Source organism: Esox lucius, chromosome 21 (genome assembly GCF_011004845.1).
Source record: "Esox lucius isolate fEsoLuc1 chromosome 21, fEsoLuc1.pri, whole genome shotgun sequence".
In the NCBI taxonomy this organism is placed as follows: Eukaryota; Metazoa; Chordata; class Actinopteri; order Esociformes; family Esocidae; genus Esox; species Esox lucius.
The window spans coordinates 4642988-4666101 of record NC_047589.1 but is presented as its reverse complement, the minus strand read 5'-3'; the positions used below and the strand labels follow the sequence as shown (position 1 = coordinate 4666101).

Genomic DNA, 23114 nt, shown 5'->3' with positions numbered 1-23114 from the left:
AAGGATTTTCCATTAATGTAGTTACGTTCACATTACCAGTGGCAGCTTACCCTGCCAAGGCCCCAGCCTTAAATAACCCATGCTATCAGTACAGTTAAGACAGCAGACACTAGGGCTCCAGTTAAATCTTTACACTACTAATCATCTGTTGCCTATTCAGTTGCAAATTAAATGTTTTGCCACTCAAATTATCAGAAATTGTCAGAAAGAAAACACCATAGGCTTCAGAATACACACAGAGGAAAGTAAAGGTAATTACAGAAGCTAACAATAATGCCTACGCTTAAGTGGCTAGATACAAAACCAAACTATTGCGGGCAAGAAAATGCTATGGCTTTAGCTCGGACATGCCCTTGTGACTTGATTGATCTACATTACACTTTGCATTCCAAGACAAGGCCTTGACATCCGAATAGCATGACTAAGAATGCATGCAGTCCTGATGTGGGATGCATTGCAGTGTTGGTAGTGGACAGGGGGGTTAAATATGGCCTGTAGCATGGAGGTTAGTGGGCTGGTATGTCAGCCAGTAACATTTTGGCAAAGGCTTTAGTGGACAGCTGGAAGCCCAAGGGGGAGGGGAGGTGCGAAGAGACTATGACCAACATGCCATGACGGTGAATGTCAAATGAGAACCCTTTAGCAAATCTTAGAGGACCATGACACCAACAAATTATAGACTTTCTACAGTAAATTGGTAATTAAACCCAGAAGTCTTCATTCTAACTCTAATGCTAAGCCATAATACAACAAACGTAATGCTGCAGACGTCCTGCACACTTACAGAAAAGCCCCAGGTGTAGTAATAGTGGTTAGACTCTCTGTACAATTAACGATAAAATAGATAACATACTACCAACAAAATGGCTGAAAAACAACTAAACTATAGAAAAATCTTGTCAGACTATGTATCAATCCAATCCTTAAAAAGGTTGCCTGTGTAAACAAAGAATCGTCTCAGAAACCACATCAGGCACTATACTATGGTACCAAGAACCCTCCATCAACCAGTTGATGTTTTAGTCAACCTGATTGTCTGCAAAATGGCTGCTGTTCACAAATAGAGTGTAAATACAGAATGGTGTGGTCTGGGGCGATCCACTGGTCAACACAGCAGTGTCCATAGCACATGTACCACTGCACCAAATCTGGCCAACTGCCCTCAGAAAAAACATAATCCACCTTTCCCCACAGTTTCTATCTAATAACACAAAAAATATATATATATATTTTAAATAATTTAAAATATGTATCATTAGAAAAATGGTCTGGAACTGCATCTCATGTAGTTGAATACATAAACGAAGAAACATGCATGAAATGAAAGATAGAAGTAGTAAGACTAAAGTAAAGCTCTGTTTCTATACTCACTGTGGGCTTTTGGTTGTAACAGGGCAGGGTGAGGTAGATCCACTCACACCAAACTCTTCAAGTGACACTGACTTACTGATAGACTGACTGTCTGACTGCCTACTTGGGGACATTCCCTCACACTCCCCTTATCCCAAGTTTAAAATAACCTCCTGAGCTAAGACTAGCTGGTGGTGGGCGGCCAGCTGTCCCCCCCCCACAGCTCTTCCAGTCAGCTCAGAGATTCCTGTGTGCACTTTACCAGCAACCAAACGTCCTCTGTAACTGTATATTTCCCTTGATTCAATTGCAACTATTGTGGCAAGCCGGTTCTTCTGTGCAGCATTGACTGTTCCTTTGCGTACTTGCACAACCGTTAGTCTCTTGAATTGTTCTTCTTTAGGTAATGTCATTAAACGAAGATGGATGCCACCATTGACAGGACAATGCAACAGTGATCATCTCTGTTGGGGATAGAAAATAATCTTGTTTTGAAATGTACTCTCAAATCTCCAGATGATAAGGGAACGGTTTAATCCCATTCTGTGATTCATTCCATTTTGCGATTTATTCCCACGTAAAGTGATAGAGGTGATGTAAAGAGGTGATCTTTTATTTGAATATGGCCTTGGCTCAACCAGAGGCGGAGCAGGGGGTTAGGAATGCAGGAGTCGGTGTTGTGAATATGGGAGGGTTCACATTCCACCCTCAAAAGGAACCTGCTTTGGTCCTGGCTACTGAGGATCTCCCTGCAGAGATATACATGGTAGATTCCAGAGGGTAGTCTATTCTGGGCCCAATAGGACCATTTCCAAGAAAGACTGCAGACAAATCCAAGCATTTCACAGCCTTACTCAGGGTTAATATGTTTGAGGTCAGTATAAGACTTACCTTACATCATGTTACCATGATCACCAATGTGGGTTGTGCTTCCTTTAAGGTAAAACTATTATTTAATATCTTACCCTGTTGACCTTCTGCAGTGCACTGGTGGGTAGTGCAGCCAATGTCCGGTAGTCCAGTTTCAGGGGCACAGTGCCGAGGTTCTGAAAAAACAGGAAAGAGTCCAGAGTCAGACATGCTGGAGAGGACCTCTTCACTCTTACTGGCCACAACAGCGTTATTTGCAGCGCCTTCAGAAAGTATTTGGATTCCTTCACTTTCTCCACATTTTCTTGTCTTACAGATTTACTTCATTATTGATCAAAACATTTAATGTAGTTGAATACATAAATGAAGAAACATGCATGAAATGAAAGATAGAAGTAGTAAGACTAAAGTAAAGCTCTGTTTCTATACTCACTGTGGGCTTTTGGTTGTAACAGGGCAGGGTGAGGTAGATCCACTCACACCAAACTCTTCAAGTGACACTGACTTACTGATAGACTGACTGTCTGACTGCCTACTTGGGGACATTCCCTCACACTCCCCTTATCCCAATTTGCCATCAATCTCCACAAAATATCATCATAATGACAAAGTGAAAATGTTTTAGCAACTGGTGCAAATGCATTAAAAAGCTAATTAAGGAATAGCTCATGTATAGCCATCATGTGATCTTAAGTGTGCAACAAGTGTAATACAAAATATAGAGAAAGTGAAGGGGTGGGAAACTTTTACGAAGGTACTGTAAATACGCATTGAAGCACAACAGTTCCAGGGAACGTCAGATATAATAGTGAAATCCTCTGGACTGGAGCTTCCTCCCCATTAGATATGGTGGCTGTTGTTGGGCTCAGGACACTGAAGCCCAGTGGGTTATCAGTCTCACCTCAGTCTCCTCTTCTAGCAGGCGAGTAGCTTCCTCGCGCTCCAAACGCATGCGCTCCTTCACCGAGAAGGGTGGGGGTGGGGGGGTGTAGGGAAGGACACCGAGCCACACATGGACAATGATGGCGAATGAGGGGGTGAAATGAATGAAGGTGTACAGTGATAGGGTGAAATGGAAGGGGTGGGATGGAATTATGCGTGGAGGGGGTGGGGGGTAGAAAGGGAGAGAAAGGATAGAACCCACACACATTAGAAAAGTGTGCCATTCATTTGCCACAGTAGCAGAAAAAAAGCATGCGAGGGAAGACTCGGGCAGATAGTGTCACTCACCACCTTCTCCATCTCTTCCCTCTCCCACTGGGACGTCTCTCGTGCCATCTCCACCTCCTGCAGAATCATTTTTTTGGGCAAACATTTTGAAATTAACAGCCGCCCTTAGAAATTCAGCGTTTTCCCATGCTTTTAGATTTTGCGTGTGTGTCTTTGTTTCCTACCTTCTGTAGAATGTCCATCTCCTCGGGACTCAAATCCCGATCAATAGAAGAGATGCTCTCCATGCTGTTCTTACGCACGATGCCCGCCGCAAATGGGTTGGCAATGATGCCGGGCGACGCCTGAGAAGACAAGGACGCACGATAAACCCGGCGTCCATCTTGAATCTGACACAGCGCCGTAAAAAGCACATTTGGACCTCACGAGGGATCCCAATAGGATTGTCACCTCCACTGCGGCGGCAGTGCCCGGGTCGAAGCCGTCACACACCAGCATGACCAGGGTGTCTCCCACGGCGCGCAGCACTCGGACGGCCTCGGTGTGGGTCATGCCCAGCAGGCTGTGGTTGCTCACCTCCAGGATACGCATGCCCACCAGCAGACGTCCGTCCCTCGCTGCCGCGCCGCTGGAGCTCACCTACAGGGAGAGACGGGACAGAGGGGCGGCCGTTGAAGAGGAGGGAAAGGCTTTTGGAGTGTAATGTATACATCATAGCATATTAGTCTGTTCCTTTGGTCGTATAAAATCATTGGGTAATTAAGTATTCCATCATGAATGCATGAAACACAATTACACTGTTATTCTTTAAATGAGGAAGATTTTGTTTAACGAGTAGGGACAGCTTTTGGTTATTGACTCTGGCACTACGTTGTGGCTTCTCGTTTGACACAGACATTACTACTTATCAATGCATCAGTACTGACATCATAAATTGCGGTGCCTGAGTTGATTCACGATAACATGGAAAAGGGAACACTAACGTCTGTTTTAATTAGCTGAATTATTTTATATCTTCGGGAATATTTTCTTCTCTAGCCAACAATGTAGAACATGGAAAACAAAGTAATTGCGACAATGTAGTTGCTTCACAACGACGTCAAAATCCACTTCTCTAGCCTACCATGACACAGAGAAAATGTTTATCGGCATACTGTTTCTACCGTTCATACCGCCCACCCTAAAATAACCTCACTTATTGCCTATAGAAACCTGAAGAGCGGCAAGGTAGGTGAAACAAAAATTGAAGTGAAGTCAAGGTGGGACTTGGAGCAGGAACCTTGGATATGAAGATGCCCTCGTCGGTGGGGTCGAAGGGGTTGCCAGCGTGGCCCTTGGCGCCACCGCGAATGCTGATCCCAAGTTTTTCTCCAGGCTGCTTTTGGATCACTATCTCCTGCAAAGGCACACACGGATCAAGGAATGGGACACGAGGAAAGGCCAGGGTGTACGGTCGTATGTAAAACTATTTGTTTATGCTCCAGATGTAAAAATGGTGTCATGAAATACATTTGATTAAGCCTGTGCTTAAACATCAAAGGCCCACGTTTGTGTTTGTGTGTGTGTGTGTGTGTGTGTGTGTGTGTGTGTGTGTGTGTGTGTAAGAGGGCTCACCTGCATCCCTGGGGGAGAGGGGTCCCTGCGCACCAGCATGCGGATCTCCTGCTTGTTGGAGAGCAGGGCCCTAACGGCCTCCTGGTGGGTGGCGTGTCGTAGGTCGATGGCGTTCACCTCCAGTATCCTGTCGCCCACCCGCAACCCTCTTTGACACGCCAGGCCATGAGGGATGACCTAGCGAAGCCAGACACGGAGGGTTAGACACAGAAACCAGGAAAAGCGGAGGGGAATATTAAAGGACAGGTAGGTGAAAGAGGCGAAGCGAGAGATGTATGCTGTACGTAGACAAAGACACCTTTGAGATGAAGACGCCAGGCTCGCTGACGCCAAACGGGTGACTGGCGTGGTCGCTGCCTCCCACAATGCTCAGTCCCAGAGGGCCTCCTGCCTTCACCAAAGTCACTTCCTATCAGGGGAGGCCGTTGAGTGATTGTTAATAAAGTATTTTCTTGTTAAAAGTTATATTGGAGGGACTTTGACTAGGACAGAGGCATTACAAAAACAACAAAAATGACACCATTCTAACTTACCAAGAGAGCCTCCTATATGAAAAAAACCCCCACAAACTATCCATGCATCCACTATAACTACTTTTACGTATTACAGTTAAGCTATGAGGATGTGTTGACACTGGCAAAATTATTATCTTTTTGTTCCCACTAATTGGTCTTTTGACCAATCAGATGAACTCTAAAGAAAGATTTAATTGGTCAAAGATCAGTTAGCGTGGGGGGACATCACAAGGGGCGGTTGGAACGGTAAACACTGTGTTTTTCGATAGAAGCAGACTCCAGGTCTTGACATTAACCACTCAGTGAATATCACCGCATTTCATTGGGCACTACTACACACTCCTAGCATGGTAGACAGAGGTTAAGAGGACTAACACTTCGTACCGTGCACAATCTTCTCCGGAGCTGGAGCATTTGAGATAAAGGCCACATGAAAATACATTACAACCACAATAAATCCAAAGCCCTTTCCGTGGCAACAGCCAACACCATATAGCTTGTATAACCACCCCTCCTGCCGTCCCTCTCACCTCGATGGGGTACTCGTCCTCCAACGGCCGGCTCAGGTGGTTCCCATGGGGCGAGTCGTCGTTTCCCTCCTCCTGGTCCGGTGAGTCGGAGGGCTCCGGAGGCGGGGGGGAGTGGGCGCGGCCTCGGGACAGGCCCGGTGAGCCCCCGGCGGTGCCTGGCTCAGCCTGGTCGCGCTCCAACAGGAGGGCGATGGTGGGCGAGGTGCCGGTAAGCAGTGCTACTGCCTGGTCATGCCTGGCTTCTGTCATGTCTACACCGTTTATCTGAATCCAACAGCAACGAACAACCAATGAGGGCAGGCCAGAGTCGGCTGACCGACCAACTGGGGTGCAGCCAACCAGCCAGGGCGAGTGGACAAATTGCAACGTGTCTAGACTATAATTGCTATTGAACACGGGCATCATATTTATCTGAATACCATCAAACCTTAAGTAACTCCCAATCGTTGCTGAACATAATACAATTGAGATGTACAGTATCCAAGAAGGGTAGTGTTTTTCTATGTGTAAGTTGAAAAGAGGAAGATAAGACACCCATTCTGAGCAAAGGAAGCAGGCAGACAGACAAAGGGAGAGAGGAAGGAGCGGAATGGAAGCTAGCGAGAAGACGCTTCTCCTGGGAGCTGCTGTAGGTTACAGCCTCCAGTGTCCTTTCAAAGTCTTAAAAGTAGTTGTAAATATCCTGCCAGTGGAACGTACCGTGATTCAAGAATTTGGCCAATCTAAGGCAGGCAGATGCTTTCTGTTCGCCTTTGCTTGCCAAAAATACAGCGGCCAACACAGACTGATGGCCAAATAGGAACTGATTTTGAGTCAGCAGAGGCGATCAGTCGGTACTTCTCAGCAAGGCCAGATAACGCTGCTCAAAAACCTAGTCGTGTGCTTTAAAATTATTGGATAACTTTACAATGGATATTTGACGAAGCGAATACTTTGCTGAATTGGGGTAGCAAACGAGGAGCCAAATTTGTGATGATCGACAGAAAAGGAGTTAATGGCTTGGGCCCTTGGTCCAAGTGACAAACAGAAGCCAGCACTGACCACACAGTACCGGCTCCCTTACCGCGGCTGCTGCATGGTAATACGTGTGTTTACTATGTAAGCAGGCCCATATAGTCCGCCCACACCACACCCACCACCCCCGAGCAGGCGAGGAGACGCATTGTGGTTTAGAAGCCATGCAGAGACAAGAAGAGAGAGAGGGCACAGGAGAAAACGAGAGAGAGGAAAAAAGGGAGAGGATAGCAGGAGGGAAAGAAAGCAGAACGAGCAGGCAGGAACCGAATCATTCAGGAAACAATTCTTTGATTCCCTTCGAACAAGAGGATGGAAAAAAGTGTTATGATTCAGAAATCAGAGACTAAGAGAACAGACAAGTAGCTAGAGAAAGTGAAGACATGAGTTTCACACTGCACAAGAAATGCGGCTGAGGGTTAAACATTTTTATATACAGTATAATGAGTCATTGGAATGGCTCAATTAAAAAGAGCCAATAGACCAAAGCAATGTGAGAAAGACATGCAGTTAAGCTCTAGCAGGCATGGCCATGCTTACGGTGAAAAAACACCATTACGACAGCAACAGTAAAGAGACCAAAATTAAGAATCATGCAGGAGGATCCAGTAGTAACATTCCCATAAGCTAAGGTCATGTTGTGCTAGGTTAACGTCTCAACATGGCATCCTATTTCCATTTTTAGCGGACACTTCTATTCAGAGCCACTTAGGGCAGACAGTGGATAGATTTTCAGATGTTATTCTCTGTGCGGTTCCAGGTCAAAAGAAGTGCAGGTTTCTATTTTGGAAGGCAAGTTAGACAGCCTGGCAGTAGAACATAAGAAACAAGAAAGGAACCAGGAAAGCCTAGTACTTTGAATACTACTTGGAATAGTCATAAGAACTGAGCAATTTCTAGCAAGACTGAAGATCAACTTAACACACAAAAAAGTTTGTTTTTCTTTCATTCGTGAATGACATTAATACAATAACGATCAATATAGGTGACAAAAACAGACCTTTTCATCAAGTGAAAAGACGAGAGAATCGTGGAAACCCCTACACTTTTACTGCCCAAGGGGTTGTCATCTAGCCCAACTCTCAACTCCAGGCCTTGGGACCCAAAGTACTGTGGGTTTTCTTTCTAATCCTCTAAATATTGACTAGTTTAGACTTGGAATACCAGGTGAATGCAATGAACTATCAGGCAGAATAGAAAACAAGCAGTAGTCTGGGTCCCCAGGCTTGGAGTTGCCCAAAAAGCATGATGCATACATCCACCAGAAATAGTCGAAATATAACAGTCAACAGTTTTATTGAAGGCTTACTATAACGTAGCTAGGGAAGGTTGTATCCAGCTAAGCTTTTGTCTTTCCTGAACAAATCCTAATGCATAATAATTTTTTTCTGTGACGAAACCTCGAACACGGGACCTTTTGCTTGGACGTCCGTGGCTCTAACTACGCTATTTACAAGGGGTAGACTATCAGCCAGTCAAGTAAGAGACAATTTCTGTTCTTGGCCGGCTCCACGAATGCGGTCTGGCAAAAGGTAGCATAAGAGTCTGTTAAATGTTACGTTCATGTGTATGTTTTATGGGTGGCGTTTTGGGAGTAGTCCACGGGTGGTGATGTGATCACTCTCCAACGCGCTTGTGTGAATGCGTGTTAATGTTTGGTTAGTGCATTTGGTATGAACTTCACAGACAAAGCAAATTGTCAAGTCTCCGCTTGGGGACCAGAACAGCGAAATACGAAACACTTTGCTGTAGAAAGTGGTGCACGATCAGTTCCCTACAGCAAAGCAACAAATGGAAGAAACAGGCCAGGGAATTGCTGGTGGCATTCATTTCAGCAGTTGAATACATTCCCAGCTGAAGGCACTCTGTGCTCATTAAATGAACACAACATTAACATAGTTAAACCTTAAAAGAAACATTTGAATACAAAAAGGAAATAAATGTCTTCCTCCACCTAAATAGCGGAGGGTGAGAAAGGGAGAGAACATGGGTGCGTAGGGAGCAGGGCGTCGTTTAGAAAGCCTTGAGGGACTTGGGTGTGGGGGGTACTCACAGTGATAACCCGGTCCCCTACGCGGAGTGTGCCATCACGGTGGGCTGCCCCTCCCTCAGCGATCCGTGAGATGTAGATTCCCTAAAGGCAGACAGATTTGTACAGGATTCAGTAGGCCGCTCATAACACGATCATGTGTGTTCGGCTCAGCTCGGCATGAAATTGAGATTCAGTCTTGACTCTGAACATCCCTGGAGCCACATAATATCCCCAAGTGCTGATTAATTACATGGCCCGATTTCCGATTCGACAGGACCGAGGTGGCATACTGATTAATTACATTTGGAGAGAAAGACTCGTTCTACTAATCAAGAGTGAGTGGGGTGCAGAGCCGCTAAATCACAGCTCAGCAGCCGAAGCTGGGAGAGGGTTTCCCACAGAGTCCATTAATGATGACCTCACACAGCCGGGACTAAATACAGCCTAGTGCTCTTATTCACAGTTTTTAGTCTTATACTGCTGTCAACAAAAGGCTTGGCCTTGTAGTTCTGAGAACCACTAAAGGAGCTGATGTGGGACTTACGCATTTTAAAACTCTCAACTAAAACTAAAGCAATTTTCAGTGGTTGCGTGCGCTCAACACCAATTGAAATAATCCAGTCCTAATGAAGTAATGATCAGAATGAACAGGTTCACCACACAGTCAAGTCACACACCAGGATCGAGAACCGAGGAGATAACCAAGCTTTGACAATGAGCGAATAATTCCCTGTAACTTCCAAATGTTTGTATACACAAGCAGACACACAATGCAGTCCTAATGTGAGCCCATCTCAACAGGGACACCATCTAGATCCATTCCAGGAAAAGGCACAACAAGACGTACAGGCACTAGCGTTGAGTAGCTGTCCCCGTTTTCCTCCATGAGTTCTGTGGGCCATGTGCATAACTACGTTCGGCGTGTTTGAGAGCGCTATTGCAGCGGACCCCGAATGTGATCAATGCCCTGGCCCAAAAATACACCTGGGCCCCTCCCACCCAGGTTACAGAGAACCTATCAGGTGACAAGGCCTCGCTATACATATCTCGGTCTCCTTGGCGATGGCTGTATAGGCTTGGACAGAAAAATGAGCCTTTGAATTGGTGAACACAGCGTAATACATAGTTGGAGAAAAAAAACCGTAACTCTTAAGACTCGCTAATGGTCGGAGCAAGCGTCACCAGATCAGGCGAAAGGTCATCCCACATTATTGTAGCACACAGAGGGCACTTCTGAAACTAATATCCAGTCCAGCTAGAGACCCGGTGCCAGTGCTGACTTCAGTACAACCTGACACCGCCTACGCACACAAGTTGTTTCAACACTGAGAGAAAGGGTGAATGAAATACGACGGCCGACATTCCTCCACCAGTAGTTATGAAAGCAGTACTGTAATATCTGCAAGTGTGTTCATCTCACCACGTCCCCTGTGCGATAGGCTGTGGAGCCCTTGCCCCCGGCGATGCTGAAGCCCAGGCCCTTGTCGTTGCGGACCAGGCTGGTAGAGAACCGGTGCCGTGGACCTGCGGGGGCGCCCGTCTCCATGCAGAAAGGCAGGCCGCTGGCGCGTCTCTCCCGGGGGAAGTAGTCGTCTTCGGGCCTCAGCGGCGTGGTGGTGATGGCGTTCTCGGGCTCCACCATGCGTTCCCGGAGGACGCTCATGGAGACGGCGGCACCCGAGCTGCGCAAGGCCTCCACCGCCGCATGGTGCTCCGCCCCCTGCAGAACTACGCCGTTCACCTAAGAGAAAAACAGTGGGGAAAACATGGTTCATATTTTGCGGTTCTTAGAACAGTTAAAGGTTTGCCGTCGAACAGAATAAAGAAGTTGGCACAGACTCTCAGCGCACGCACGCACACACTACCTCTAAGAGTTTGTCACCAACTTTGACCCCTGCTTGGGCTGCAGGGCCATCCTCAGACACCCTGGAGATGAAGATTCCCTAGAAAGGGAGACAGACAAGTACAATCACAAGCCCCAATCAGTTCACGGAATATGACAGGACCCAAACAAACTGTTTCATACAGTACGCTGCAAAAGCTTTAAGCCATCTAAGTCTGCCGGTAAAAAAAAAACTGAAGGCATTCGCTTTGGTAAACTGTTGTGTAATTGTTTCATGTAGTCCTGTGGTAAATTCTTCCAAGTAACTTACAGTATTCGTCAGAACTTATTTTGACTGTGGCTGCATATTGTTCTTTTCCTTGTCCAAGAGATGCCATACAGCTTTAATTATGGTGAGGCTGGGGCTCAGAGGTGGGCAATCTAATACTGTTTCATCTGCATACTTCTGTTACAAGAAGATCTTCATGGTATTTGCGTAGCATTGCACTGTAATTAGTCATTGTGCTGAAAAGGAGTGTAAAAGATGGCAACGACATGTACATTGATCCCAGATTACTCTTCCAGACACTACATTTCCAAGTACTGTTTAAAGTACATCAGATGTAGACAGGGGTTTTCAACTCTGTTTTCAACTTCCGCTACATTTCTTTAATGAAATCTCTTGCCATCTCACAAGATATGAATTACCTTCTGGACAATTTCTTTATTTATTTTACCTTTTATTGGATTAATGTATATTAGTATAATTTTCGTGTTAATGGTGATTTTTTTGGAAATAATACTGCTCAGATAAATGGTTTTAAACAATTACATCAGGAGGCCTATGACCTTTCTACTCTACCTAGTGTAATACATTTGACCAGGGACCCATCCAGGGTTTATTAGGGAGTCTCCACAGCCATGCTTACCTCATCATCCCCCTTGTAGGGCGTGGATCCCTTCCCTCCGGCTATGCTGATGCCCAGGCCCCCTGTTTGTCGGAGAATGGTCAGGGTGTGCTGGGAATGGAGGACAGTGAGGTCAGCACACCGAGTGGAGGTGGCCCCACAACACAGCCCAATCCCCAGGCAGTCCGGACAAGACCCACCCGGTTTTACATAGGTGACTTTTTAGGTCAACTTTCACTTTAAAAGGTTGCTGCGTGTTTGGTGGTGAACAAACAGATAATGAGATTTCATGCTGTGTCGACAGGCTAATCGATTGAGTGAAGACTTCAATGAGTCATGTGGTGTGGGTGGGTCCTCTCTCCACTTAGCGTGGCGCCGGCCCGGGGAGTGCGGCATAGACACAGTTTCTCAAACATCAACAGACAGACAACTGATGGTGCAAGACAGACAGGGGTCTCCGGGCTAAACTCAACTTAAGTGCGTGCTGAATAAAAAGAGCAGGAGCCATACCTTGCAGAGAGTAGCCGTCTAATCGTACAGGAATTAACTCAATAGGTTGGCCATTTTGGAGGCAGTCAAAGCCGGGAGCCAAATGTCAATAATGGTAATACAGAACGAATTACCATGTCATTTCACAAGGCATTGACCTTAGCCCAAAGACACAATTCTGACAACAAAGCAATCCTTTTGACATAAACAACCCACTTTGGTCTCGTTTCAAACATGTACTTTGGGGAGGGGCGGTCACAAGTCACAATACTAAGAGAGGGTTCGGTAGAGACGCGACAAAATCAGAACCTGTGGGTCTATATTGGATGTGTGAGTGTTGTCCGCGCAAGCCATGCAGAGTGGGAGGCGAGTGGGGGGGGGGGGGGGTGAGGGGGAAAGATAGGTGGGAAGGAGTGGAGTGAAAGGGTGCTGCGTTCTCCGGCGCTGGGGAGGAGAAGAAGCCAGTGGAGGTTGATTCCGTAGCGAGGTCGTCAACCAAGGGTCTGTACTCTTACGAGCTCGTCGTCACAGTAAGCTCATGCAACCACAAGCAGACGCACGTGCCTACCACTCCATAGGCATCCTCACCAGAAGTCACTCACCAAGGCCAGCTGTCATTCCTTCATAGCCAGAGTAAGACAATATTTCCTGATAAGGAACTCAAGGTGATTTCCCCCCAAAATAAAAACCAATCAGAATTTGTTTTCCCATTATTATAGTTACGGCCAATCTCACTATCTCAGGACGAAAAGTAACAACATTTAAATTAATATTGTAAAAAAGAAATCTCAAATTAAAAATGTCCAAATGTTTGCAGCAAATTACAAAGGTAGTGCCAAAACGTGTTACCTTAAAGGAACATTTTATATTAGGGGTCTCTCACTGAAAGAAGGGAATTTAAGCTGGTTAAACTATTTTGGTGAAAAATAAAGGTAAATCACCTGAAATCCAGCAAATTATGTTAGAAATAACTGAAAGGTTACATGGCTAAAATAATTTCACTAGATTTCATTATCATTATTTCCCTTGAAACACCAATCAGAAATGACAGTTTCTTGTTGCAATTGTTTTAGGATGAGGACCAAACAAATCAAAATACTTTATATTCTCCTCAATCTGAATTCAAGGTACTGCATGAGGTAGAACTGATGCCCGTCAATGACCCTTAGAATTAGACCCTGGTAAAGTCAGCCTTAATACAGATGCCATGTCACTAACAAGAAGGTTGCCATGTGAATACCGAAGGCATTTCTATGACTACATGTTAGGTTCTGAAAGGCTTAACGTTGCATAAACCATTCAGCAGTGCAGACTGTCTGAAATTAAATGACTGGAAAGAGGCTGTGTTCCCCTGTTGTATGCTGATAGATGGAGGGTGCATGGTGACAACAGCATTTCATCCTTTAATAACCAAAGAAACAAATGTACAATCCTCCCCAAAATAATTCCTTCAACTTTCCTATGTCGGAACCATTACGTTTATACTTTTGTTCCCTCTCTTTTTGTCCTTGTTAGCATCAGCACACCTGTTGAGAAACTAAAACCTGAAAGACGACGGACCTCCTCAAACCCAGACAGCAGCACTAGCAGCCCAATCACTCCAGGGCTACACAGCCTGAACAAGGAGATGAGGAGGAGGAGGAGAGAGGGGAGAGGACGAGTCACACACAGCGTGGTAGAACCTGTGGACAGGGAAGGACGCCACTAAAGAGTTCAATATTTGACCACCAATGTAGAGTATAACCCTAGTGTAAAAAAAAACACATTATTGGGTTTGTTCAATAAAACATGTATACAGCCATTCATTTTAGTTATATACTTAAAATATCTAAAAGTCACACTGCGTCTTCCCCTTTAAATTCTATCACGCTGGCGGTCCAAAAAGAGCTGTGGCGAGCTTTTCCCTGGCGATTGGCTTGGATTAATCATGGATTTTCATGGGTTGTTTTTGGTTCCCCCTGAGAAACGGTGGGTGAATGGGTGAGTGAGTGGGGAGAAGGAGAGAGAGAACGAGTGGATGGAGTGATAGAGAATAGGTACAGACCTCTTCCTCCTCAATTCGAGCAGGCTCAATCAGCAGATTATTGACTTGATCAAATGACACCCCCTGTTAGGACAGGAACCAGCGAGAGGCATGCGGATTAGTGAGGCCAAAATAACTAATATATATGCACACAAGCATACTCCAAAACGGATCGATCAAATCAAAAACAGAAAATAAACACACACTTCAAAGAGTAAAACACACACATTCAGCCACAGGGATAAAACTAAAAAGGCCAAATCCGCTATTATGCAGTGTGTGACCTAGGGACTCCATAGGGCCAATGTTACTGCCGGTAGAGGTCATTTGAACAGTGGCAACATCATCAATCACACATACCCACAACACTCACTCCCCAGCCACCAGAAGCAGATGCAGGCAGGGGTGGAAACTCGAGACCCAGGATGAGATTAGCTACTGGCCACACGGGGAGGAGGGCAGCTTGTGTTCAGAAAAGACAAAAAAAGGTGGGTAGAAAGAAGACAGTGCCTCCCAAAGCAAAGTACCCTCCAGCCTAAAGACAGACACCACAGAAGGAAACCAAAAATGTGTACCTGCACACCGCGTTCTAATGGGCCGTGGCCTCTCTTAAACTGAACTAATCCATCAAGTTTGTAATCGGTTAACAACCCGCCCAAAAGTTACAGAAAAAGTTCTAATCGGCCATTTGAAGCCATTAAAAGACATTTGAAGCCATTAAAAGACATTTGAAGCCATTAAAAGACATTTGAAGCCTTGCATGTACACAGGCTGGACACAGTCGCTGGCAGAAAGTGTATGAGGAAAACTGCTAGGTGGGAAAAACATGTTGCCTTGATTTAGAGCTTCCAGAAATGGGGTTGTGGAGTGTAGGTACATGTGTCAGTTTAACAGCACTTCAGTGAAATCAGCATGTTTGGGTCTCAACATTTCCACCTCGGCTAAGAGACATTCTGGATGGTCTGGCAGAGGCACGCATTCTTAACAGATATACAATATTACACAGACACCACACTCATTCTACAAGCATTAAGTAGCAAACCTATCGGTGGTTGCCAATAAAAATCAACTTAGATTTAAGAACAATAACAGAATCATACATTTATGCAGCCGTGTTCACACACACTCTGTCACACGCACAGGAAGACAGGTGAGGAGAAATGGAATTAACCAATTTAAAACAGGAGACAGCAAATGGTATGGTGAGAAGCATTATTACGGAACGGGGCAGACGAAAAGCGTGGGGCGGAGGACTTCAGGAGGCTGGCATAGGAGTGGTGCTCAGCTGTCATTTGATAGGCTGTTACTTTATAACCACGGCGTTATCATTGGCGTTACTGACGACCATTGCCCAGGGGGAGCTCCATCCTGGGCAGTGTGTGCACAGAAATATTATTAGATTCCCGTTTTAGTACACTGTGTCCAAAATAGGCCACTATTCCCTGTAATGTACTACCTATTACGGAGGAGCCATTTGGGACGTGAGCGTTGACTAAAAGTCGGACCGGATATAAACAACTGACACCTCAACTGGCTTGTGCAGGCGGTCCATGCGTGAACTGTCAGTTGGCCTGATGTCGTGTACAAACATTATCAGAATGTTTAACGAGCGTGTCCAATTGACTCAGTCGGGTCACCAAATTTAAGCCAGTCATGAAAGTTAGACAGAAACCTGCTTGGGTGGGACAGAGAGAGCAACGTCAAACATAAGACAACTCCCAGTAAACACGCTTGTCGACAGTCAACAAGCTGTTTTTTCATTTGCACAGCAATATGGCATGCAATGTCATCTTCTGAATCCAATCCAATGGCAGCAGTTCAGACAGAATGCAGGTTACATGGTGAAAAGACAGGGAGCTTCAATGCATGTATCTAGGGTGTGTCTTGACGCAGGCAGGCTGCCAACATGTCGGTAATGAAGACAGGTTGGTCAGTGTTGTGATTCTTAAATGAAAATACATGGGTGTCATGGCTAATTTGAAAACAGGATACATGGTTATGGCTCCAAGGTTTTTCCTGACCAGTTGGTCACGTTCTAAGGAAACATGGGGCCCTAAACACAACATCTAGATAACAAAATAACAGCGTGTTGAGGTTCTGTCCAACAGACCTACATAATATAGACAAAGAAGGCTGTGATTGTGTTGCCGGTGCCCCTGGCCCACCCGCAGCCCAGTTTACCTTGACCGGCTGCAGGGATGAGTTGACATGAAGCAGGCTCCTATCGTTCAGCTCCAGGTCTTCTATCCGGTTGTGACGCTGTGGAGTTACCATACACTCCTCCTCATCCTCATCCTCCTCCTCGTCGTCTTGGTCGGGGGCATCGTGGTGCGAGACGGCGTGCTGGTTCAGGTGGGCGTCAGGGCTGAAGCCCTGCAGTAAGGCGGCCACGGTCTCCGGTTTGGGCAGCTTGGTGATCTTGAAGTGCTTCTTGTAGTGCGGTGTGTCCTTCCTGATAAGACGCTGCTTCTCCGTGGGGAACTGGGGAGCGGGTTGTTCGTCTTCGTCACTGCACGGCACCCCATCCTCGGCCTCCTCGTCATCGTCGTCGGCACCCCTGTAGATGGGCTCCTCTGCAAAGTGCACGGTGGGCTGGAGGGGAGGGAGAGGGGGGTAAGGAATAGTCTGGTCGGCGCCCGCCGTTCAGCGCTTCAACGCAGGGTGGAAATGTTTCCCCTGCAGGCTCGGGATTAGAGGGGCCAACATTCAAACTGTAAGGCTACCTGATGCCCTGCCTCCGCCGGACAATATATGCAGTGGTTTTGTTCATCTTACCAGGAAGTAGTGTAGAACTTGAGTACAGAGATGACCCTGGCCAAGTAAAACTGGTGTAAAATGACAGCTCCAGACCTTAGAGAGGTGATTGTATCAGAGGCCATGTCGTAATCCTGAAACTAACCTCTATGTACTCAACCTCCATCTCATCAAGCTCCTCTTCTTCCTCCTGTTGATGGCCCCGCCCACACGCAAGGACCTCCCCCGTCATACCCCGCCTCTCCTCGTGCGAGTTGGCCGAGGCTGTGCTGTTGGACGCTGCCGAGTCGTGGCTTTGATTGGACAGATTGCTCAGGCGCTTCTCCTACAAATCCAAAGGAAAAACAGCATTTCGGGTAAACACTCCACTATTAAGGCCCCTCTCAATAAGAACTTTTAAACTTCCTACTGACGGGTTAAAATGTGGTTCATGAGGTAAGTTACAGACACATTCTCATTTACAGCAACATCTGGGAGTATAGGGTAACTGTCTTTTTCTGGGACAGCACAATAGGGATTTTACCTCGTAGGCACAGGGATTAGAACTAGACTACCCGGCTGCCCAAAGCAAATGCACAGTGTAGAAAGTTGTGCTCATGGTCTTCCCATTAGCATTTCAGAGTGGGATGCTTATCCAGGATCCCCACAGTTCATAACACTTCATGAGCAGTATTTTAAAAAGCCGCCTGAAAACCTCCTTAGAGGTGTATGAACAGAAGCCTCCTCATATGGCGTTGGTCTGTGGGTGGTCGTACCTGGGCGCCGGGAGACTCTGTCCCTCCGTCAGGCCTGGATGTGTAGGCCTCATTTCTCCTCTCCTCGATCACCTTCTTCATGCCCTTCAGCTCACTGGGGTGGGGTGTGGCCCGGCGCTGGAGACCCTGCACACACACGACAGTACATTTTATAAACCCTAATAGAAGTATCTTCCTTCAAACAAGTAATCTTTCGAGCACCCCTACGCTTTTACCGATTTCAACTGTTCTTAAACATTGATAACTTTCACTGTGAAATCTAGAGGAAACCATCCCAGTTAAAGCACCGCATTTTCCACAACCTGGATTTGCACATATAATCAATGCCCAAAAACAGAACTACCGGCCTTTGAGCCTTGACAGATTCTCACTTAATCTGTCCACGAAAAAAGAACTAACACAAATGAAGCTGCTTGCCAGAGACAGGGTTTCCAATTGTGTTTGTTGGCTGGGGAATGCATTCCCCTCTATCACATGTGAACTAGTGAATAATTAAGAGAGCAGTGAAATAAGAAGCACAAGGGCTCAGCAAGATGTGCTTTGGAGGAAACGTATCGATCTTCAACTCTCCCTTTAGCACCTGCTGTAGCGTTGTTGTGATCAGGCAAGGCCATAATCTGAAATTGCACATGCCAAAACTGTGGAAATTGAGTTAAAAATTTTAGAAAACGGGTATGACAATTATACCTGAATAAAAACTATGAAACTAAATTGATTCCGGAAACCACTCACTCCTAAATGTATGCATGCATTACTAAGTCCCTTCGGATAAAAGCGTCTGATAAATACCATTTATTATTCATTATATTAAGAAGTATTAGTTGTCTTACCCTGCGCTCTGCTGCAGCCTCATCGTCATCCTCCTGCTTGGTGGTCTCCTCCTGGAACTGGATGACAGACACCCGGTTCAGGTTGCTGTCAGTCCAGCTGTCGTCCACACTGTTCTGCAGCAGGTTCTCTGTAGGGAGGCAGGAGAGGGAGAGACTGGTTTACACAACAGGTGGAACCAGAAAATAGCTAACAACAGTCAAAACTAATTGTGCATTTGGATTTGTTCAGGATAGACAAAAACTTAACTGGCTACAACCATCAGTAGTTACATTATAGTAAGCCTAAAAGAAAACTGTTTATGGTTATATTGCGACAATTTTTGGTGGATTTTCAAAGTATGCATCCGTGAATGCTTTTTGGGGTAATATAGGCTAGATTACAGCCCCTTGGGCAGTAAAAGAGGTGGGGTTTCCACAATCTTCTCGTCTTTTCACTTAATGAAAAAGTCAGTTATCGTCACCTATATTGATAGCTATTGTATCAATGTCATACACGAATGAAAGAACTAACAATGTTGTGCCATGAAATGAAAAAGCTTTGGCAGTTTAAAGTTGATCTTCAGACTCGCTAGCAATTGCTCAATTCTTATGATTATTCCTAGGACGTTAGTAGATGGCTAATAAACTGTTAAAATGGCCAGTGGCAAAAGCTAACAGTTCATAGAAGCTATTTGTGGTGGAGGTTAACTTAAGAAACGTTAGTCAGTTTAACACAATGCTTAACGGTGTCTAGTGAAATATTCAACGTGATGTTAAGGCATGACAAAATGATCTAATGTTGAGGCTGACACTCAGCAAACGTAACGTTCCGTGGTGTAGTGGTTAAAGACACAGCCTCTCATGTGGGAGACCCAGGTTCATATCCAGTGAGGGCAACAACACATCACTTCTAATCACGGGGCGACAGGAACCAGGCAAACCTAGTTCATTCTGGTTAAATATGGTTCCCAGAGAACTTTCAAATAAAGCCGGCCTATTCCTTTGGGAACAAGTATTTTATCTTCATTTCTAGCAAGAAAATATGTTTTTCCACATCTTTGTGCCAATACTATGGACATGTTCAGTATCTGAATGCCCAGGGCCTTGACTGCACACACTAGACATTCTATAAAGCTGCTTACAGATGTGTAACAAACAAGAACTCGTATACATCCCTGTACAGTACTCAGTCTAGCAGTAATCTAGCAGGATGGCCATCAAGTAGTATTACCATAAATACCAGCATCAATGACCAGAAGACATCTGCAGATAATGTTTTAAGTTAATACTATCCGTGCCGGTCTGTTTATCAGTTTGCATTGATTTGTAGTCTCCTCATACTCACTAATACTATTCCAGTCTCCTTCAGTAAGGGAACAGGGAGACAAGTCATGTCATTGTTTAAATCTTACAGACAGGATTATACACAATGCACATTTAACTGGAAGGTAATATATTCTCTGGTATATTTATTATCTATATAATTATATACGGCAGCATAAAATATACAGAATTTAAGCACCCTAACGAAACACGCTTTATAACATAACAGTACTTTTAACCTTGAAATTACACTACTCCTCTCTAGGAAAAAAATCATAATGCTGTGACTGCTTAAATAAAGAATTTGCTGTTGAAGCTAGTATGTTGAAAGATAAGTCAGACTGAGTGGTACAACAGTGGTGAAGTAGGCGCGGGACGGTCTCACTCACCCAGGCTGGGGGAGGGCTGCTGGGGCAGCAGGTAGCAGGTGAGCACCTTCTCCCCGGTGCTCTCGTCGTCCTCTGTCTGGAACTTGAGCATGGGCTGAGACTGGTTCTCTGCCAGCCACATGGCCTTCAGGTTGAGGTTGGCCAGGGAAAACGGCAGGTTCTGTAACCTGGGGACATCACACAACAAGGTCAATAAGAACATGACGGAAACACAACCCACTGAAAGATTTGAAAGCATATATCCTGTGTGTATCGGTTGGTAGAACACTGGGCTTAGGGTTGTGGGGGGACCACAGGTTAGATATGGTTCCCCCAAACATGAAAATGTACACAGGCAACACAGTAAATTGCTGTGTGAACAAGCCTCTGCTAAATGATGTTTCTTAATTTGTCATTTAACCTTTATTTAGCCAGGCAATGTAAATAATGAGGCACCTTAGGGGTTTGTGGCATGTTGTCAAAATACCACAGCCGAGTGCTGCATGTTGTGTACACGAAGAGCGCTATGTCATAGTGGACAGGCCACATACAGTCCATGTGTCTTCTAGCTTCATTATATCATGATTCAACTAGTTTAGTAAGAATTGAGCGGCAGAGGCTGAGACAGGGGATGGGATGGGGGTGACGTTAGGTACCTTGCAAGGCCGAAGTATACTGCTAGCATACAAGGACGGAAGTGGGGCGTAGCTGGGTTACCTGTTGCCGGCCACATCCAGCACGTGGAGCTCGGTGGCATCGGCCAGCTGGGCAGGCAGTCTGGCCACGCGGTTGTCCCTCAGGGAGAGCACGTTGAGGCTGGCACAGCCGCCCAGCTCGTCGGGCACGCCGCCCAGCCGGTTGCGGTCCACATTCAGGTTGGTCAGTTTCTTCAGCTTGCCAAGTGAGCGAGGCAGTGTCTGTAGGAAGAACAAAAACGCATTTAATTCAACATGAATAATTAACAACAACATGCATCAAGGGGCTTGTTAAAAGGCGATGCCCTGAGACTATCAACCGAGCCAGGGCAGTGAAAATGTTCTGAGCTAGAGGAAAATTTGTCTGAAAAGTGGTGGTTCTGTACCTGCAAGAGGTTCTCTGTCAGTACAAGTTCTGTCAAGTTCTCACACTCTCCTATGGAGTCGCTCAGGTGGGTCAGTCGGTTCTGGTCCACTTTCAGGATGGACAGCTGCTTCAAAGAGCCTGGGGAAAAAAACACCATTGAGCTACCTGGGCCCTCTTTCTTAAAGTAATGCACACCGCAGGAGTGATGCGTAACAGGAAATATGTCCTTCCAACTGGGCAACTTCAGATAACATTTTAGCCAGTTTGTCAATCACACAAGCCTTTGAGTCTGTTCAATGGCAGAATTCCCTCAGTAGGTGGCAGTCTGGTTCCACGAGTCAACTGCATTACAGTGTCGTAAAAACACACAACGTCCACTGGTACTTGGTTAAATCATGTGAAAGAAATCACTTTGCAGTCATTAGAAACTGATAATGAATATCTGTGCTCCTGTCTGACAATAAAACCAGAAGTAACCCCCCTCAATGTACCGGTCCCTATAGTTTGCCTTCATAAAGGCTCATCTGCCTCAATCACTTCCCCATCCTGGCTCCTCATCCATTGGTCAACCCCCACCCCCCTCCCAACCATCTCTCTCACCTATGCTGTCCGGGACAACCTCCAGTAGGTTCTGTGTGAGCAGCAGGTCCGTGAGGGCCAGCAGGCCGCTGAGCTCCGAGGGCAGCTGTTCCAGGCGGTTCTCCGACACGTCCAGACACACCAGCCTCCGCAGGTTACCCAGCTCCTTTGCACACAAACAGACAAGCAGTCAGACAGGAGCACAGATATGTGTGAGAGAGTGTTCCGCAAGGAATTAGCCTAATGTGTTATTGTATTGGCCAATGTTATATGGTTGAAAACTGAGTTGAACATGACCATGACCACTGTACTCACAGGTGGTAAAGAGGAGAGCTGGTTGCGGTCCAGCCACAGTTCTCGGAGGTTAGGGAGAGCACCGAGTGTGTCCGGCTGTTGGAGACAGAAATAAGGCAGAGAAAGATGGAAGAGAAGTTAAACCGAGGAAACCGAATGTGTGTGAAAATCCAGTTAAAAGACCGTCAGAAAAACGGGCTCCACGTCATCGGTTGGTCTGAGACACATAACGCTAGTGTGACTGAAAACCCTCTAAAGTACTTAAACATGCACCAAGTTAAGGAGAGGGGGGTAGCAACATAAACATGTCACATGCTCCAAATGCCAACGCTGGATATTCCAAATGACTATGGAAATGGTCAAATTCTCCAGAACACACAAAATATAATTTCAATCCTATATAAAACTGTTGTGGGACCAGCTCTGTTCCAAAACTAGCTTATCCCGCAGGGGCTATAACATTGGGCAAAAAAAGGAAATGGAAATCAATTGAGGAGCGCACATTACATTCATGAATAAGCCAGGAAGGTATTTGAGTGATAAATACATCTAACAACCAGAATGTCATTAAGGCTTGGGTAGTGTGGACGTTTGATGGGCAGGGTTTCAGGGGACAGCCTGATCGTCAGACTGTTTGCGCAGCCTACGCCCTTGTCAGGTCCACAGGCAGTGTTTACCCTGGCCTTTGAGACAGCTAGTGCTGGCAGGCATACCCAAGCTAAAAGAAGCAGGCCTCAAAGGTAAACAATGACTTGGGAACCAAATGGCACCCTTTCCGTTAAATAGTGCACACAGACACATAGGGCACAGGTGAAAGTAGTGCACTAATTGGG

General features: G+C 45.9%; 1 protein-coding gene across 19 annotated transcripts in view; it reads right to left on the bottom strand.

The window, feature by feature from the left end:
* Positions 1–23114, bottom strand: part of scrib (scribble planar cell polarity protein) — a 93355-nt gene that overhangs the window by 26075 nt on the left and 44166 nt on the right. For 15 of the 19 annotated variants that reach the window (XM_020041782.3, XM_020041783.3, XM_020041786.3 and 12 more), the window contains exons 7-29: positions 22303–22377; positions 22009–22153; positions 21428–21546; positions 21064–21263; positions 20368–20534; positions 18677–18804; positions 17847–17972; positions 17237–17416; positions 16519–16929; positions 14359–14421; positions 11847–11936; positions 10961–11038; positions 10516–10836; positions 9117–9197; positions 6050–6313; positions 5303–5413; positions 5005–5181; positions 4670–4786; positions 3841–4029; positions 3615–3734; positions 3451–3507; positions 3122–3178; positions 2316–2396 (exon numbers count right to left, since the gene is read on the bottom strand). In XM_020041782.3, the coding sequence (XP_019897341.2) occupies positions 2316–2396; positions 3122–3178; positions 3451–3507; positions 3615–3734; positions 3841–4029; positions 4670–4786; positions 5005–5181; positions 5303–5413; positions 6050–6313; positions 9117–9197; positions 10516–10836; positions 10961–11038; positions 11847–11936; positions 14359–14421; positions 16519–16929; positions 17237–17416; positions 17847–17972; positions 18677–18804; positions 20368–20534; positions 21064–21263; positions 21428–21546; positions 22009–22153; positions 22303–22377 (3357 nt within the window). The remainder of the gene's footprint in view (positions 1–2315; positions 2397–3121; positions 3179–3450; positions 3508–3614; positions 3735–3840; positions 4030–4669; positions 4787–5004; positions 5182–5302; positions 5414–6049; positions 6314–9116; positions 9198–10515; positions 10837–10960; positions 11039–11846; positions 11937–14358; positions 14422–16518; positions 16930–17236; positions 17417–17846; positions 17973–18676; positions 18805–20367; positions 20535–21063; positions 21264–21427; positions 21547–22008; positions 22154–22302; positions 22378–23114) is intronic. The other 4 variants (XM_020041785.3, XM_020041797.3, XM_020041799.3 and 1 more) reach the window with 2 other exon arrangements.